Below are 15,062 nucleotides of genomic sequence, written 5' to 3'. Positions count from 1 at the left end.
TGGCTCTCATATCTGTGGGTAATATCTTGCTGCAGTTACTTTTCTTACTTCCAGTGGTGGACCATATGATTTAAAATGCCTATAATTCCTCTATGATTACAGCTCATTTACTCAAAAATTGATTATTTATGGAAGAACTGAGAAAACAGCCGAGTGGGATCAGTTCAGCACTCTACTCAGTTCATTTTTGAGATAGAAAAAAATGCCCTAACCCCTAGAGCTACAGGAAGGCATAGAAGGGATGTAAGATCTTAGTTATGGTATACAAAAGACTAGGAGTCAAGTGCAGCTTGCTGATCCTTTCTATGATAGACAGAACTGTGGTTAGGAGAATTGTGGCTCTCTGGAGCAGTGTAGCCGCATGGGATAAACCTAGACTGCATTTAGTTGTAACGCCAAACCATAGGGAGAGAGTATGCAAGTCGGAGCCTTGACTCTCCTTATGCATTTAACACCAAACCATAGGGTTTGGTGTTAAACACTAAAATGAAACCTCAGGCTTGCACACTCCCTTCATGTGTTGGGTTTCTAATAGACTTCTTGTTTGTTGACCAGCCATCATTTGCTATTGTGTCTGAGCGTAGCAAATCATGGCTTGTTCAGACCATAATTTTCTCGTAAACCAAGATCCCAAAGCAAGGGTCCCAAATTACAGTTTAGAAATTCCAGAGCAGATGTTCAAGGCTCAGCACTCCCTTTGTCTTGCTTATGCTTGTAATGCCAAACCTAAAAGGTTGTCTTCCACTATAAAGAGCTGTTACACCACTGCAAGCTTAAGGGGAGGTCTTGTTCTCCATGCCACATCCTGCAGAGTTCCATCTGGCAGCAACATGACAATGGGCCTTCTTTGTGGTGGCATTCACCCTCTGGAATGACTTCCACTCTGTGAAATACGCACTGACAAGGATGTGCTTTTGGTGATTATTAAAAACTTTTTTACCCTGGCTTTTTCCAATCATTTACTTTTCTCAGTATATAATAATGTATTGCTTCATAATTTGTTGTAAACTGCTTCAGGATTTTTAAAATGGGAAGCGGTATATAAATATTTTTAATGTATAATTTAAAAAATGTGTCTGTCTTTCTGGCACCACCATAGTGCCAAGTCAGTTGAACCTAGACACTTGAAATTTGGCATGCATGCTAAAAGGACCCTAGGAATGTTCAGCACGGGGTTATTTTGTTTTTTAAACGCATTAATTAATTTATATTAAATATGCCTGTGTGGTTGAAGCCTGTAGTACCATATTCTGCCAGTAGGACAGAGTTCCCTAACCATCACATAACTACGAAGTCCATACAGATTGAAGCAAGAGGCTGAGGCACACAGTTATATGCTTTGGGAAGACTTATCTGAGTGCCATAGGGGTACATCATCTGTAAGTTTGTTTGCAGCCTTCAGTAAGGGCTCTTTCCACCCGCACAAAGCTGGCTCCGTTCACTAGTAATAAAGAAATAAACAAATTATGGCTTGGCGTTATATCTTAATGTCTAGTAGGAAGAGGAAGAAGCCACTGAGGCAATCTGTCCCCTTTGTCTTCCCCACCTGCTGCTTCGTTGGGCTGGGCCCCGCTCCTCTCAGTGGCCATTCCAACCAACTGTGAGCAGGAGAGGAAGTAAACTATCACCACCATTTTATTTCCAAATAGACTATTTTTTACTATTTAAATTACATATTATTGTAGCTGTTGGTCTTATCTTATTTCTTTGGCTTTCTATTTGAGTCAGTCTCTAATATAGTACTATATTTTATGGTATTCTTTTGTAAACTGCTTTGGGATTTGTGCAAATGAGAAGCTATATAGGTATTGCTAATAGTAATAGTGGGCATGTGGATAATCATGCTGCCTAGATGGCTCTTTGTGAAATTTGAAACTTACTACTGAGAACCAAAGACATGAGCATATGTGGGAGAAATAAGTTGAAATTGAAAGGGGATCAGGACTTGCTCCATTGCTCAAGAAAGCATTAATACTTACTGCTTAAAAAATTGACACTCTTACTCTGCCGGATAACCTTTTTCTACCAAGCACCAGCTTAAGTCTGCTTCTCTTTTCTTGTTTACATTTTAATTAATGCAAGAAATGGGATAGGTCAACTCTAGAGGTTTCTGCCTGCTTTATCAGTTCTGTTTCAAAGAGTGAGATATAGATTATATGGCACTATGAACTTGAAGCTTCAGTCTTGCATCAAATTATTGAAACTGAATGTCTGCTCCTCTTTTCTCATAGAAGATGAATTAACACAAGGATGCCCAGCGGATGCTCAGGTTTCACTTGAAGATATGGCCTGGAATCACAGTAAGTTATTTAGTGGAACTGGGTTATGTGTAAACTGAAGTGTCAATATAAGCATTAGAAAAATTCTGCTGGAACACCAAGGATCCATCTATCCAGTAGTTTGTTTCTAAGAGTGGCCAGCCAGATGCTTTTGGGAAACCCAGAAGCAGGGTGTGAAGACAACAACCTTTCTCTGCTATTTTCAGCCCAGACACTGATATTCAAAGTTCTACTGCCTATGGAACAGGAGATTCCATTGATTTATGATGTCTAGAAATGACTATTAGCAATATCAACCATACCATTATCTAATCCCATTTTAAGGGCCTCAGTGCCTGTCACCACATCTTATGATAGCAAATTCTATAGGTTAAATTTTGTACTGTGTGGGGAAAGTACTTTGTTTTCAGTTCTGAATCTCTTGGCAGTTAATTTTATTGGATAGTTCTACAGCAGGGGTGGGCAGAAGTTAGATCTCAAGACGTTTTTGGACTTCAGCTCCCAATATTCCTGACCATTGGTCAGGCTGGCAAGGGCTTCTGGGAGTTGAAGTCCAAAACATCCAGAGATCTGTCTTCTACCCACTCCTGTTCTGGCATTTATGAGGTAGAGAAACATTCCTCTCCATCCTGCCCTATCCCCCCTTGTTCTCTTTTTTAAAACCTTAAAAAGTCCCAGATAACCCTGGAGCATTTTGATTGTCCTTTTTCTACACCTTTTCCACTACCACAGTGCCCTTTTTTTGAGATGGGGCCACCTGCACTGTTCAGAGTATTACATGTACTTCACATAAAAGTACAATACTGATTTTTCTCCAATCCCAAAGTTTATATCCTAAAATGCCAATACTTCTATGACCAGATGCTGTGTCATTTGATAGTTTGGGAATGGTGAGCTGAAGAAACAAGAAGGATTATCTAACCATTATCCCACCATAAAAATAGGTTATCTTGCCTTTACCAACCAATTTGGTCGTTTAGGAGTGTTAAATTGTTTCCCCAACATTATCAGCTGGAAATTGTTATGAGTTTCGTAAATAGTTATACACTATGAGTTACATTTATCTGAATACCTGAGGAAGACTTTGTTTGAAATGGAAATCCACTGGAGTCCATAGTAGTAAACAGCCAGATTCAACTAGTGCATTTGAAAACTTGTAGACTGCCAGATACAAGTGTAGATTGCCTGGTACAACTCTTTTGTGAAATTGGTTGTTAAGACCTTTACTGATATTGTTGTTTATGAAAATTTATTGACTGTTCAATTGAATTTCATTGTACCATCTAATATTATACATATTATAAAAAACAATTACTGGTCCTGTGCACCATTGTTTGGTCCCTTGATTTGAAGAAGTACTAGTCTAGAAATAGGAGTCTACCTTGATTCTATTGTAGAACTAAATTTTAATTTCCTTCTTAAATTTGTCTCATGGTTTAATTTTCTTCTTAAAACAATGTATCATTTTGTAGTATTGATCAGTTAGGTCTGAAAATGGTTTGCCCTTCCATATTGATGGCAGGTGTTGAGATAAAAGCGCATATATCCTGTATTTAAGTAGCTTTTAGGAAGCATTTGAAAGGTACAGGAAAAATAATTGAAGTTACTGTATTTTGTTTCAACAGATGATAACTGTTATTCTCTCACATGCCGATGTGGTGGAAAATACACTGTCTCCAAATATGAAGTTGAAGATGTTTCTCTAGTATGCTGTGACACTTGTTCTCTACTTATAGAGATTCTTCGATAACCCAACAATTCATCTTGATTCAAGCATAAAGGAAATGCAAAAGGGGTATCTCGTTTAACTGTGCCAGTAAATATGGTTGTGGAAAAATGCATGATGAGTGTTAAGAACAAAGTTAGGACAAAAAGTGTTTTGTGTCCAAATGAGCTCTTCTGAAAATCTATGCAAATGATGCTGTAAAGGTGCCTTTTAGTTTGAACTGTCATATCCTAAAATAGTAGTATTTAATACTAAAGATGGAACACAATGTCACACGATTGGCCCTCTGTTTGTGTAGTGTGTTTTTCTCCTTCCATCTCCAGCCACCAAGAGCGGATTGTAAGCATGTGCAGGTAGGATGGGGAATCACCCTATTCTGCTGACAAGCTATTCTATCAGTGGGATGAATGAATTGGATATCACCCTAAATTTCCTCTGTGTACTTCAAATAGTGACACACCTCCATGTCATTCCCATATTCTGGTGCAGAGATTACGCCTTTCTGAGGATATTACACCCTTTAGCCAAGATGAAACTACACAAATTTTCAACTGAAAAGTGTTTTTATGAAAGCAGATATGCTGCAATTTTAAAACCAATTTAATGCAATATGCAGTAGTAATATTTTGCAAAAATGGGAGATAGGTGCAAGTCAGCCTGTAGGGAACTTTTTTTTTGCAAGCCCCAGTCCATCTAATTAGGAGACTTGCTAGATGTGGGAGGGGCAGGGAGCTTGATGGGCACCAAGTGTTTTGTGTGGGCACTTGGGTTCCTACTGGTTCCACTGTGGAGGCCCCAGTACTAGCGTATACTAATCCCTATTCAAAAGGGCTAGCAAATATATTCACAATAGATTGTAATCATTTCCTGATGAAAAATGCTACATATCTGAAATTGTATTCATCTCAACAAAATCTCGTCATCTTTCCACCATATGCCAGATTAAGAATAGTCCCATATAAAATTACATAATGCTTGCATTCAGAACTGCTAGTAGTTCCAATACATGTAGTTAGCACAAATCTAAGTGGTTCTGAGCAGAAAAAACATACTTGATATGTGGCTGACCAATGATCATAAGGATTTTTCTGTTCTGTGTAAAAAGTTATAAATGAAGGCATAATACAGAAGACTTTTAATGAATGTAGATTGTTTCAATCACACAATGTTATTTATTGTATATAAAATACACATCACTTGCATTTTTAAAGGGTAATAAAGAACTGAAAATAGAAGACTGAGCATAATTTACTTAGTCGTTACAAATCCTGTGACTGTTGGGGCTTGTGCGTAGAAATCCAAAATCAGTCAGAGGCCATAACTGTAAAAATAAAGTAAGTGACTTAAGTTATAGAACATTGGTCATCTTTTCCTATTTGCTTATCTCCTACCTGATCCCCATTTCAGCTGATGTGGGGAACTGGGAATGCTGTAAAGAGGACCTTACAGTTACATATAGCCATAGCTTTGATCAACTTAAACCCTTGTAGTATGGGAGAATGTTTTCCCCAATTTAACATGCTCATGTAGGACCATAGGCAAAGGATTTTTATAATACATGCAATGAATTAAAACATTTATCCCTCTACACTCCTAGTCAAAGGAACTGAACTTGGATACGCTTCATTACTGAAGCTAATACCAGAGGTGATTGGCTTGTGTTCCAGGTATTGTGCTGAAGTCTCTGACATTCCTCTGGAAGCCAGATACTCTACCTACATCAGCTGGTTGAGATGTGGGTATGACAAGAACTAAGTGCACTAGAGGAAACAAGAAACGCAATTTGATAGCTAACAGCGATAAATCCTAGTTGAACAAGTAACCTGACTAGTTGTCATACACCCATGCGTTGTTCAGGAGTTTAAATGTAAAACTGCTGATTTTCTAAGAAAAACAACATCATTAAAGACTACCTCCATATGGAAGAATTAGAAGATTCAAAGAAGACATTAAACCATTTTAAAGGTGTTCCAGTAAAATTAAAAAGCCTCTTACCCTAAGATCTGGGTAAATTGATGGAAAACATTAAAAGTAGAATTATTACATATATAGCACACGGGCAGGGAATATGTGGTCTTCCAAATATTGTTGGACTGTTACTCCTTTCATTCCTCACTATTGGGTATTCTGGCTAGAGCTGATGGGAGTTGCAGTACAACAACATATGAAGAGCTGAGGCACCATGTTCCCCACCCCTGAAATAGTAGAACAAACAATGCTGAGGGAAAAAATAGCATGGCTTCTGCAAAAAGAAGAAGAAGAAGAAGCCCTACATCAATGCTCTGCATTGGGAGTGATGTTACTGAAGCGTCTGTTGTGGAAGTGGAAGGATATTCCACTCATGCGCAGGATGAGCCACATCACACCATCCTGAAAAGTTCATCCAACTAACTCTGATCCTTTTCAGACAGAGATCCAGCAGGAAGGGAAGTGTGCATGATTTGTTGGATCCAAACCAATATCTTAGGCAGAATAAAATATTTATCGGCTATCCAGTGTGCATTAAGAAGTGTACAGAAATGTGATTCCTTTGTGACACTAAGTTCTTCATACACCTCCCATGAAAAAAGGACAGAGTAAAAAAATAAGTGAGATTTTTGTGTTTGTACTGTTCTTATATATGGGTAGGTGGTGTTTTCTTTTTTTACTCAGCTTATGCTTTATACATCTTTAACTATAGTAGTCACCTGAGGAGATCATGTTCTCCTGCAACTTTTTAACACTCCAGTCCCTGTGCATCACTAGATAATGAAAATGTCTCATTGTGGTAGTTTAGGGCCTCAGGACTTAAAAACTGTTAAATTAACACATTTTAGATTGCAGAGTATACCTTAAAGCAAATGCGTCCTCTTATCAATCCATATGGAACAGGACCGTAACACCTGGAATCTGTAGAATTCCTGAGATTATCACCTTCTAACCAAACATGTCCTTTAGGTACCTAAGAAACATCAAAATTAAAGAACAAATGCACAGTTGGAAGAAAATAAACTATTTCCCACTAATATAATCTAATTTTATCCTGCAACATGTACATGCAACAAATGAATAATTTTACACTTCCCTAAATCAGAGGTAGATCTGAGGGAGGGGGCGGTGGAATCCAAGTATCTGTTCTTTCACGTGCACTAAAAACACTAGCTTGCAACACACACAAAATCCTCCAAATGAAGATGTAAGAGGTTAGGCCAATGTGACAGGGTCATTAATTTAATAGACTTCAAAAGAGGTCATTAGGATGTTGACTGAAAATCTGCCCTGCTGTCGCAGTAACAGCATGAACAGGGCAGCCACACACTCATCAACATCCTGGGGCCAGCACTAAGGCTAGACCTGTTAGTAGGCTTGTGATGAACTAAATGGTAATTGATTGTGACATCAATTACGAATAATCTCATCATTTTATCAGAGAGGGCTTGTCAAAGTTCTAATTAAGATCACAGTTCATTCTATGTGCAGGCAGGATCCACAACACATAATATTGCAATAATGACCATCAGAAATGGGCAAGTCTCTTCTTATAATTTGAAAATTAATGATGGTGACCTTATCATATGACAAAAACCTTTTGCTGTCTATATGGACTGTGCTTGAGCTATATTACATGCCATAGGTCCAGCCCTAAACTAGCTTTGATATCTGAGACACAGTAACACATTTGCAGTAGTAACTCTAAAATATGTCAGACTTGTACATATTTGTCCAGCACATGCAAAAAAGCTCAAAATACACCAAATATAAGGCTTTTGAAATTCATATAAACAAAACCGCAACATCTCAATATTTTACAATTTGGGAATGGCCTCTTCAAATCAAACAGAACAGGAAAGAAAAATGGCAAATGCTGTAGTCCTAAGTATACTTTCTACTGAGTAATCCCAATGAGCACAATTATTTCTGGGTAAGCATGTATGGGGTTGTACTGTAAATATATGTAATTGTCTCAGCCAGCATGTTCTTTTCACTTAGATCTAGCCTTTGGATGATTTAGGGTGAAATCCCATACATGTTTAGACTGAAAATGTCCTACTACTCCCAGCATTCCCCAGCCAGCATGCTACCTAGAGAACGCTGGGAGTTATAGGATATTTTTCTGTTTAAACTTTCATAGAATTGCACCTTTAATATTATTATTATTGTTATTATTATTGGCAATATGCTTTTGCTACTCCTATCACATTTAAATCCAGGCAGAAGAGAGATTAATTCCAACACTGAAGTACCTGGAATTGACAAAATCACTGTTTAATATCATTTGGCCCTCAGAGGGAGAAGGTAATGAGTGAACCAGGAAATCCTGTTTATTTTAATAGGGTCTATCTTGACTCTGTGACAGATCCTGACACCAAGGAGACCCAAGGTCTGTATACGTTTTCTTAAAATTTTTAACTGCAAGTCTTCAAGTCTCATTGTTCCTTACTCAGGAACATTATGTTCAAGCAGTTGCAGTATCAAGTGGTAATAAAGCCCATCAGCAGGTTAGTTTCTGAACAATCCAGGGGCAAAATTATATATATGATCTGTTACATATGTCATCAGTTACATATATGTTACATAAATTATCAGTTCAGTAAGAAAAACACAAATGTAGAATGAAAATGCAGCTAAAATTGACTGAGAGATGGAAAATATTATTAGGTCAGCAAAAAGTTTTTGTTCTAAAGGAAGCTGCCACTCCGTTCCAACTCACGGAGCAAAGCCAATTTCTCATCAAAGCATCTGGCAAACAGGAATTGCTCTATGTTGCTGCTCCAGAGGAAAAGTGCCACATATGCTTTTAGGTTCCAAAAGCCTTTGCTCCAAAAATTTAGGAGCTTGCCTGCTGCAAGTTCAAGTACAGCATATATATGTATGTGTGTGTGTGTGCAGGTGTCTTTGAACCAATACAAAAGCATTTTGATTGCATTCAGATTGGACAAAGGCTTAAGGATAAGCAAGGAACACCACCTGCCAAACATCAGCAACCAAAGGCCAGCCACCTCCCTTCTTTTTAATTTGTTTTAACAGCCCAGTGCTGTAAACAGAAGTGCTGGGTTAGGCAGCTGTAGGCACTGCCATCATCGATGCCCCGCCCCTGATAAGAAAGGTGAAGGCTGCACTACCTGCAGTTGCCTCACCAAGCACTTCTCTTTACAGCGCTGGGCTGAGAGAACTCTGCTGCTTTCAGTGCCACTGCCTGCCCTCTGTGCTGCAGGTGTCTGTCCACATCCACCTCTGGGTGGGGTGAGATGTCAGGAGGCATACTGGAGGGCAGCTTGCCCAAAACGCATGCCAACCCTATACGCAGTAGTTGTTAACACAGAAAGCGGTTCTTTGTTTAGACAAGGAACTGCAGTAATGTGGGGGTAATAGGGTGGGGGAACGCCACAGCAGAGGCCTAGCAAACTTCTTTGTGTGTTTTTTAATTAGTGAGTGAAGTTATTTGAGGAGAACTATGATAATGTCTAATCTCCCACATAGCACTCCATTTACTTTGTTCTAAGAGCCCAACTAGACATTCAGGTGTGCCATAACTGGAATCCCCCATGTGCTTTTCTTTTACAATACAAGCTCTGTGTGTGTGTTGGGGGGGGGGGGAGTCAATCTAGATTAGGGCTGTGGGGTGAGGTGGTGGTTGAGTTAATCCTTTCCACTGCAATATACTGCCTCTGGAAATTGCCCGCCCACCACCCTCTAAGCCTGATTGGGAAAACATGGATGGGTACAGCCTATGTTGCTGTATGTTTTTTGAACTGGGACACCTAGCAGCTTCAGAGAAGTGATTTTCAGAGGGGAAATGGTTCAGGAGGAGGAATTAAAACCCTTTGCCCATGCTATAGTCCCGATCTAGATGGGGTGGGGGGTGGGGAAACACAGCTGCTAGTTGTAAAACAATAAATAAATAAATCTCAATCATGGATTTAAGGCCATTTAGTTTGGCCTTAAATTTGGGCTTTAGAATATATGGATCCCCATTTCATTCATAGTCTCCTTCTTGTGCTGATTGCATGCAGTAGGCTGCTCATGTTGAAGGGGCAAAGGGGCCATGCTTCTGGACCCTCCCCTGCTGTCCACCCATTGAGCATGGATGTCTGCAGCAGGGAGGCCTACATGTAGGCTGGCAGTCACGCAGGATTCTAGCTCACATGGAGATCTAAGCATATAGGCTTCCCCACTTCAGATGTTCATGCTGAACAAATGGATGTTGGGAGCAGGGAAACCATGAAATGTTGGGGGTGGGGCCCAGCGGCATGGCCCCACTGTCCCTAAAATATGTGCATGGGGCGTACGTTTCTCATAGTTGCTGCCAGAACTATACTTTCAATATTACATTACAACTCATTGCCATCATTTAAAAATCAATTGAGAGTTCACAGCCTTGCCTCATTATTAGATAAAGAGCAAACATTTCCTTACTGGTTCGGCTTATGGTCCCTGCAAGAGTTAAATAAAATAGCAAAAAGGGAAAGCAAAAAGCACTGACATTTGAAAGGACTGTAGTCACCTTAATTGCCTTTGGTACTGGGACAATCAAGTGCCTCATTTGGAAGTGGTCTCCTTTCCTACTTTCTGATTCTTTGATGAACCCTACCCCCGTTATTCTCAGCTCCTACATGGTAATTGCAATCTGAGACGGAGTGTGCTAAATCCTTCCCAGCTGAAACACATAACTAGAGCAGAGCTACATCTGGATTAGCAATATTAAAGCTAAATGTGACGGCTGCAATAAGACAGGAATTACCTGTACACAGGAACTTTCTCACCATCCCATCAACATAATCTTTTAAATAATGTTTTTGCCAGCTCAATATCACAATTTGCAAACTAAAACATACATTACACAGTGGCATTTACAAATTCATACTGAGAACTCTTCTGTTAAAATTGCCTTAGGAAACACTTTCAAAGACTCTTGAGTGGGTTAAAAGGTGCCTCTTCCATTTCATCACAACCTAAGCTAACAACATAATTCTAAAGTCTAAGACTGGAATAATATACCTACTTGAGAGTAAGTTCCACAGAATTCAAAGGGGATTACTTCTGAGTAGACGTCTATAGTATTGTGCTATCAGCTTAGACAGTTGGCAAAATCATAACTAAATTGATTTAGCGTGCTAAGTGGTTTTATTTTTAAAAAACAAATCTTGAAGCACTTTTTAATACTGTAAAAAGTTTTATACAACAAGAAATTATGTAGGGAGACCATATGGAAAGGAGGACAGGGCTCCTGTATCTTTTAACAGTTGTATAGAAAAGGGAATTTCAGCAGGTGACATTTGTATGCATGCAGCACCTGGTGAAATTCCCTGGTGAAATGCATACAAATGTCACCTGCTGAAATTCCCTTTTCTACACAACTGTTAAAGATACAGAAGCCCTGTCCTCCTTTCCATATGGTCACCCTAAATTATGTTGACCTGTAATTCTATGGAAATTTAGAATTTAAGCCTGCAAAAATAGTGTTGGAGAGGCGGGTAACAAATAAATTATTATTATTATTATTATTATTATTATTATTATTATTATTATTACTGCCTTCAAACATTCCCCCACCCCTCCCTGACCCCCCCAAAACTATGGAAATTCTATGCTTGTAGGTTTTCAGTGGTTATGTCACTCTGGCTATAACCACTGAGGACAAAAATTAGAAAATAATGATTACAGGAGAGTGGGGAGGGGAATCAACCAAATTGTTTATTTATTTATTTATTTATTTAAGCATTTTTATGCCGCCCTTCAGCCAAAAAAGGCTCTCACGGCGGCTTACAAAAGTATTTCTTGACAGTCCCTGCCCACAGGCTTACAATCTAAAAGACAAGACACAAAAGGAAAGGGGATTGGGAGGGAGGAGGAGGAGGGGTGTTACGGTAGAGGTGACCAAAAAACACACATCCTGAAATGTAACACCAGGGCCTGAAAGCCAAACAGCATGCCAAGTGGAAACTAGCACAGAAAGGGAAGCAATGTACATCCTTGACAGGAATCACACTGCTTCGTTTTGCACTAACAGCAAGTGGCAGATCAGCTCCTTGCCACTTCATGACAAAAGTAGTTATTAATTAGCAACGTTCTACACAGAACCTGAAGCTCCAGCTATTAACATCTTCCTTATCATTTAGCACAGAAATCCAAGTAACATAATCAGTCATTATTATCACCATCCACATCCAGCATTTCTAGACCTCTTTTCTCCAAAGAATGTACTGGGTTTCTTCTAAAGGGTTGATGAAGACTCAAGTCACATAACATCAGTTTCTGCCACAAACATTTGATATTCTAGGGTGACCATATGAAAAGCAGGACAGGGCTCCTGTATCTTTAACAATTGTATTGAAAAGGAAATTTCAACAGGTGTCATTTGTATATCTGGGGAACCTGGTGAAATTTCCTCTTCATTACAACAGTTAAAGCTGCAGGTGCTCTGCCCTCTTTTAAATCTGGTCACTCTAGTATAGCTCCTGCAGCTTTAACTGCTGTGATTAAGAGAGAATTTCACCAGATTCTCCATATATACAAATGATACCTACTGAAATTTCCTTTTCTATGCATCTATTAAAGATACAGGAGCCCTGTCCGCCTTTTCATAGGGTCACCCTATATTTGCAGCACAGACCAGAATCCATTGGTCTGTGGAGACACACCCAATCTTCCTCTTTTGTGCTCTCTAGCAAGGCTGGCTTGTACAAGTACACTACTTTTTATACTCAAGGTTGGGGCAGAGGAGAGAGGAGGTTTGGAAGACAGTTTAACAGCTTGCATGCCTGAGTCAGATGAGAGCTGATGTGACAGCACACCCCATGTGTATAGGCACACCCACCCTCCGGATTACCACCAGGTAGGTGGCACTAGGACCTCACCAGAGATAGTTGAGAATGATGTTATGGGTGCACTTGACCAGAGCCAGCATCCCGGCCTTTAGAGCCATTGGCAGTACTGTGGGCCCCGTCTCACATTTGGCAGTATCCAATGTGACACCACCAGAAATTATGTGGCTCTAGCGTAAACAACCTCTAGCCCAACACCAATAGTGCTTACTGGCATGACAGATTTTCTGGGGAAAGCTGTCACACCTATAAGCACTATTGGCATTATGCTGGGGTTTGTTTATGCTAGAGCCACATCATTTACGTTAGTGGTAGTGTCACATGAGATACTACCTATTACCTTTAGAGGGACAGAAGCTGCTGCTGCTCATTCGCAACCTGTGCTACTCTGGTAACATCCAAAGATGTCATGAGCCCATCCTTCCAATGGCAGCAATGCCTCTCCGAGAAACATAAACAATATTGGTATGTGGAGGAACCATGTTGTGCAGCAACATATTGCAGTGTTTCACAACACTTAAATATAATGTCAGTACCTTAGCTGGGCCTCTCCCACCATGTCGGGCCTGAAAAGGGAATTACTAAAATTTCCTCAGCAGGACAGCAACTGCTATAAAGTTTTATAAAACCTTATTGTTTTGTTTTAATTTAATGTCCTAAGTTCCTCAAAGGGTGGCCAACACATTTTAACAATCTAAATGTTGCAGGTATTCCAATCTCCTCCAAGGATATCAGAGTGCGGAGTTTAAAAAGAATCTTTCTTTGGTCCTCTGTTACCTTCCATTTCAGAGGCTTCCTTCTTGAACTGTGATAGGAACTTGTCATGCCGCTGGACAAAAGAATGAAGTCAAAGAGTTCTCATCTATTCCCAGTGAGGCTGAAGTGCCTCCTGCACTGGTACAAGCTACAAATGTAATTGCTTCATTGCCTGAGGGTATTCAACTGACAAAAGAAGCTTTTGTGAATAAACCACAGGTGTTACCTTTCTTGATTAAAGTGAAATATGATAAAAGAACCTGCAATATCAAGTAACAAATTTACTAGGTACTAATGAAATGTATATATTTGATTAGTTAAATTGCACCTAATTAACTATATATAAACTAAAGTGTAAGTACTAAAAAAGCAACAGTTTTTCCTTAATGTTTCAGATCGCATAGATGCAGACATACTTTACTTAACTCTTAAACTGACCCAGTACGTACTATTTCATTTAAAAATACTTCTAGGCCACCTTTCAGAGCCAACGAAGTGCTTGTTTGCATGCCATGACAAGCCACCATGGCTTAATTAACCCTCAGGGTCACATGATGGCCGCCATTTTGAATATGCAAGCCTCAGCTGGTGGTTGCCATGGATTGTTGTGCCTTGCAAACCTGGGCGGCAGGGGTTGTGTGAAGCTTAAAAACAACCTCACATAACCCTAGACCAGACCATAGGTTGTGCCTGGGTTTAAAAAACATGACAAGCCACAGCAACTGGCAGCTAGGACTTGCATATTCAAAATGGCAAGCACCACAGTGGCCCCAACAGTTAACTAACCTATTGTGGTTTATTGTGACATGTGAAACAGGTCATTATGTAGCTTAACAAACATCCACCATGTAACTTTCATTACATCAGTTATATTTACATTTGTCCATAATAGGTCAGAGTATTTACATTAAAAAATAACATAGGACTGGATCCAGAGTAAGTTAGTTGCACTTATTGGTTTCAAATGTTACTTTACTTAAATCTCACTGATTTAAATGGAAAATAAGTGCAACTAATTTAATATAATTGGATCCAACCCAGTTATATTACATTCTGCAGTATGTAGTAAATTTATTATTTGAATACATAGCTTTTTATGTGCATGTACTTATTTTATGGTGGGAAAGAATTCAAAAAGGCAGGGCTGGAGAAGAGGAAAGCTCCCAAAATTAACCTAGTAGACAAAATAATATATAGAGAGAGAGGGTTTGGGTTTTTTTTAATGGCAAAACAAATCCAACACATTTCAAGCCTCTTCGTCTGAGGAATAGCATGTATAATGAAGTTTATGGTGCAAGTGTTGTCAAGCACTGGAACTAGAGCCAGGGTTGAACAATGAGGCAGATCCACAGGAATATCAAGGTAGAGGCAAACCCAATGGCAGGCCAACTGAATGGCAGGCCAACTGTAGTGGGCAAGAATTTGGATACAGGGAGCATCAGGCAGATAGAGAAGTGGCTCCACTGTCTTGTTCTACATGTCTCTGTTGGCCAGCCT

The 15,062-nt window shown here is 39.5% G+C and overlaps 2 protein-coding genes across 4 annotated transcripts in view; one reads left to right on the top strand and one right to left on the bottom strand.

The window, feature by feature from the left end:
* Positions 1-5,167, top strand: part of DNAJC24 (DnaJ heat shock protein family (Hsp40) member C24) — a 52,118-nt gene extending 46,951 nt beyond the window's left edge. The window contains exons 4-5 of the mRNA XM_063117336.1: positions 2,232-2,300; positions 3,905-5,167. Of these exons, the coding sequence (XP_062973406.1) occupies positions 2,232-2,300; positions 3,905-4,029 (194 nt within the window). The 3' untranslated portion in view covers positions 4,030-5,167. The remainder of the gene's footprint in view (positions 1-2,231; positions 2,301-3,904) is intronic.
* The window catches only part of IMMP1L (inner mitochondrial membrane peptidase subunit 1), a 48,338-nt gene continuing 38,430 nt past the window's right edge, over positions 5,155-15,062 (bottom strand). For all 3 annotated transcript variants that reach the window (XM_063117334.1, XM_063117335.1, XM_063117333.1), the window contains 2 exons: positions 6,836-6,946; positions 5,155-5,326 (listed from right to left, as the gene is read on the bottom strand). In XM_063117334.1, coding sequence (XP_062973404.1) covers positions 5,258-5,326; positions 6,836-6,946 — 180 coding nt within the window. In that variant the 3' untranslated portion in view covers positions 5,155-5,257. The remainder of the gene's footprint in view (positions 5,327-6,835; positions 6,947-15,062) is intronic.

This window comes from Elgaria multicarinata, chromosome 2 (assembly GCF_023053635.1).
Source record: "Elgaria multicarinata webbii isolate HBS135686 ecotype San Diego chromosome 2, rElgMul1.1.pri, whole genome shotgun sequence".
In the NCBI taxonomy this organism is placed as follows: Eukaryota; Metazoa; Chordata; class Lepidosauria; order Squamata; family Anguidae; genus Elgaria; species Elgaria multicarinata.
This window is presented reverse-complemented; position numbering and strand designations above follow the sequence as displayed.